This window comes from Anastrepha ludens, chromosome 4, assembly GCF_028408465.1.
Source record: "Anastrepha ludens isolate Willacy chromosome 4, idAnaLude1.1, whole genome shotgun sequence".
NCBI classification, from domain to species: Eukaryota; Metazoa; Arthropoda; class Insecta; order Diptera; family Tephritidae; genus Anastrepha; species Anastrepha ludens.
In genome coordinates, this window is record NC_071500.1 from 128766479 (window position 1) to 128769819 (window position 3341).

Consider the following 3341-nt stretch of genomic DNA (forward strand, 5'->3'; position numbering starts at 1 on the left):
GTGCCTATGAATGCGCGCTGGATTTCTTGAGAAATTTTCATGCCTATTATGATAAACGTCGGATGATATGCGGCGGGAGTTAACTCGATCCGCACTCGATTCACTTTTTCACAAAAATGGTATTATTGTTACCGACGGATGCACTGCATTACAATCCGTGAACTGTGTTATCAGCATAATCAGCTGTGCAAAAGACCAATAAATATTTGTTAAATAAAATGGATTCAATAGCTTTTTTTTTTGGATTTTAATGAAAGTACAAACAATGATGCAAGACGAACCTGGAAAAAAGTAAGGGATAATGCTGTTGACGTGTTCCAGTTGCCGGATGATGTGTAAGTTCACTTTTTAAGGACAATTGATGAAAATTTATATGAACTCTTCTTGTAGATTTGTTAAGCAATTCCGTCTTAATAAGATAGCTTTCCAATATGTTCTTAACATATTAAAGAGGGAAATGCTTCCTGTTATTAAAACATGGTCGATATCGCCAGAGCTCAAACTAGAAGCCTGTCTAAGATTTTTTGCTGAAGGGGGTTATCAAAATGGTACTGGGCAGGATTTTAATATTGGCATGGCGCAGTCCACAGTGTCCATAGTACTGTCAGAAGTTTTAAATATTTTAGAGGCAACACTATGCCCCAGATGGATAAGTTTGGCAATGACCGAGACTGAAGAGCTTGAAGCCAAAAGATATTTTTTTTGAAAAACAAGAATTCCCGGCATAGTTATGTGCGTAGATGGCACCCACATAAAGATTTTGAAACCTGCTGGAGACAATTCGCACCTTTATTATAATAGGAAAGGATATTACAGTATTAATGCAATGATAGTAAGTTAATTTCTGAAATTTTAATTGACTAATAAAATGACTTTTTTCTATCTTAAGATATGTGACCATAAGCAGCGAATAAGGTATGTGAACAGTAGGTACGCAGGTGCAAGTCACGATTCCTTTATTTGGGAAAATAGTGAGGCTTCAAGACATTTCCAAACCATGTATGAAAATGGACACAGAAGCACTAGATTGTTGGGTACATATATGACAAAAACGAAACAGTTAACAATACATAAGTAATTTTGATTTAAATGTTCCCTAGGTGACTCTGGATACCCACTTTTACCCTGGCTGATAACGCCCTTCCGAAATGCCGGAGCGAATACACCCCAAAGCCGTTTCAATAAAAGCCATAGCTCGGGTCGCAATATTGTTGAACGCACAATAGGTGTCTGGAAGAATTGGTGTCGATGCTTGCTCTCAGCTCGCCAACTTCATTATTCTCCGGAAAAAGTGGCTCAAATTGTTAATGTTGCGGCGGCACTTCACAACATTCGGATCCATTATAATATTTCAGACGAATATTTAGAAGGGGTTTTTGAAAGTGAAGAGTATGAAAATGGCGAGCCTGTACAACATCAAAGGTATACCAATGAAGCAAACCAAATCCGGAATGAAATGCTACACAGCTTTTTATAAAGAAACATTTTTTTGTTTTCATTTAACGTACATAAATATATGTATGTTTGTATATATTTCTTAAGAACAAAATAAAAACAGCCTTCTTGGCAAATGTTGCACATTAAAACTTAAACTTAAAATATAAAAGCCTTCTTGGCAAATGTTGCACTTTAAAACTTAATCTAAACCAAATTTCTAATTCACAGTAATTTTTTAAGTCTCAATTGCTTGTTAACTTCTCCTAATTCAATGCTTAAAAGTTCTTGTTTCACCCTTAATTTTTCAATAGCATTTGTCTCCATAGCCATATTATGTCTTTTTGTCTCCTCAAGAAAAGCTTGGAGAATTTCATTGTTTTTCTTCTGGTGATCACCCAGACGGTCAACCGACCTAGTCAGATCTTTCAGTTCTTTTTTTTACATATTTAAAATGTAGTTCCTGTGCCCCAACACCTTCCGAAACTTTTGAATATAACCTCTCCTGCACACCGATTTGCTTGTCTAACAAGTCAAACTGCTCTGGTCTCTTTTTTTTTCGGAGTTCATTTCGAATGTTTTGGTTATTTTCCACATCTTCATTTTCCAACAACTCTATGCAGATGGCGTCTCTCGAAGTATATGAATTTGTACGAGCTCTCTTCGATGTAGATGGAGTAATATCTTCAACCACCTGCTCTGAATTTAGTGGAGTGGCATGCTCAATAATTCTCCTCTGAGGCACTCCAAACTCTTTTGAATTTTTAATGCCCCCAACACAGGCGTTTAGGCCCACTAGAGCAGCAACATCTTCTTCTAGCGACGATAAAGGTAGTTCCCTATTTTCACCTCCACCAGTTGCTTGTAATTCCCTTTTATTGTGCGCCAACTTTTTCTTTACTGCTGATTTAAAATCTGACCAAACCTTTAATTAAAACGGAAATAAGTACTTATATTCTCAATGAACTTTTGAATTATCAACAAACCTTTTTCCATTCTGAAATACTCTTCGATGGAGGCCCTAATGAATTCAGTTCCTCACGCACACTCTCCCAAAATTGCTCTACCTCGTTAGGAGCACTTCTGGTAAAATTTTTTGCAATATCAGGATGCTCCTTCATACGAGATATTAAACCTTTAAATTGCTCTCTGGTGGTTGTGCGTTTCCTAAAAAATATTAATTTTGCCATTTGTATAAATTTTGCCAATATATATAATCCGAAAAAAACAAATAAAAATGTTTTTCCTTACATTTTATTGCTCTCCATCTTTATTATAATAATATCCGCAACACAATGACCTGCGGATGAGAAACGAGTAAATTTCTTTGAAACGCGTATTGAGTGCGTTGTTGGTAATGCCATTTTTTTTAATCGATCCGTAAACCACTATCGATCCGCATACTGCTTTATCCGACGTTTATTATGATACCGAATACTGTCGGATCGAGTATAACTCCCTCCGCAACCATCCGTCGGATACCATAATAGGGGTGTTTACCGTATGTTTTGCTGTGGCGAGGCACATATGTACATACACACAACATATATACATATATCCGCATATATACATACATACATATATAAATTCACAAATTTAAATTTGCTTATGCCATCCTTCTGTGTGCCTGGTAATGAAGCATTTTCTATACATACATATATATACGTATATCTTTTTTCTTCTTTTTGGTGTCGCTTTTTCGTTTCATCGAGTCTCAAATCACTCCCAACGATTCTAAAGAAGTTTTCACTTCAAAAAAAAACAAATACATCATCACACGAGATAGTGGTAGTAAAACGGTGCTGGTCACTAATTAGGAGTATTTCAGTGGAAATGTTCAAGAACAACAACAACAACATGTATGTTTTATAAAATACTTATGTATTTTAGTTTTTTTTTTTATTTCG

General features: G+C 35.8%; 1 protein-coding gene across 1 annotated transcript; it reads left to right on the top strand.

The window, feature by feature from the left end:
* Nucleotides 1-702: 702 nt before the first annotated feature.
* LOC128861166 (putative nuclease HARBI1) lies at nt 703-1965 on the top strand. Its single transcript, XM_054099093.1, has 3 exons — nt 703-832; nt 890-1034; nt 1101-1965. Exons 1-3 carry the CDS (start codon nt 731-733, stop codon nt 1475-1477), a joined length of 624 nt encoding a protein of 207 aa, XP_053955068.1. The 5' UTR covers nt 703-730; the 3' UTR covers nt 1478-1965.
* The last annotated feature ends 1376 nt before the right edge of the window (nt 1966-3341 follow it).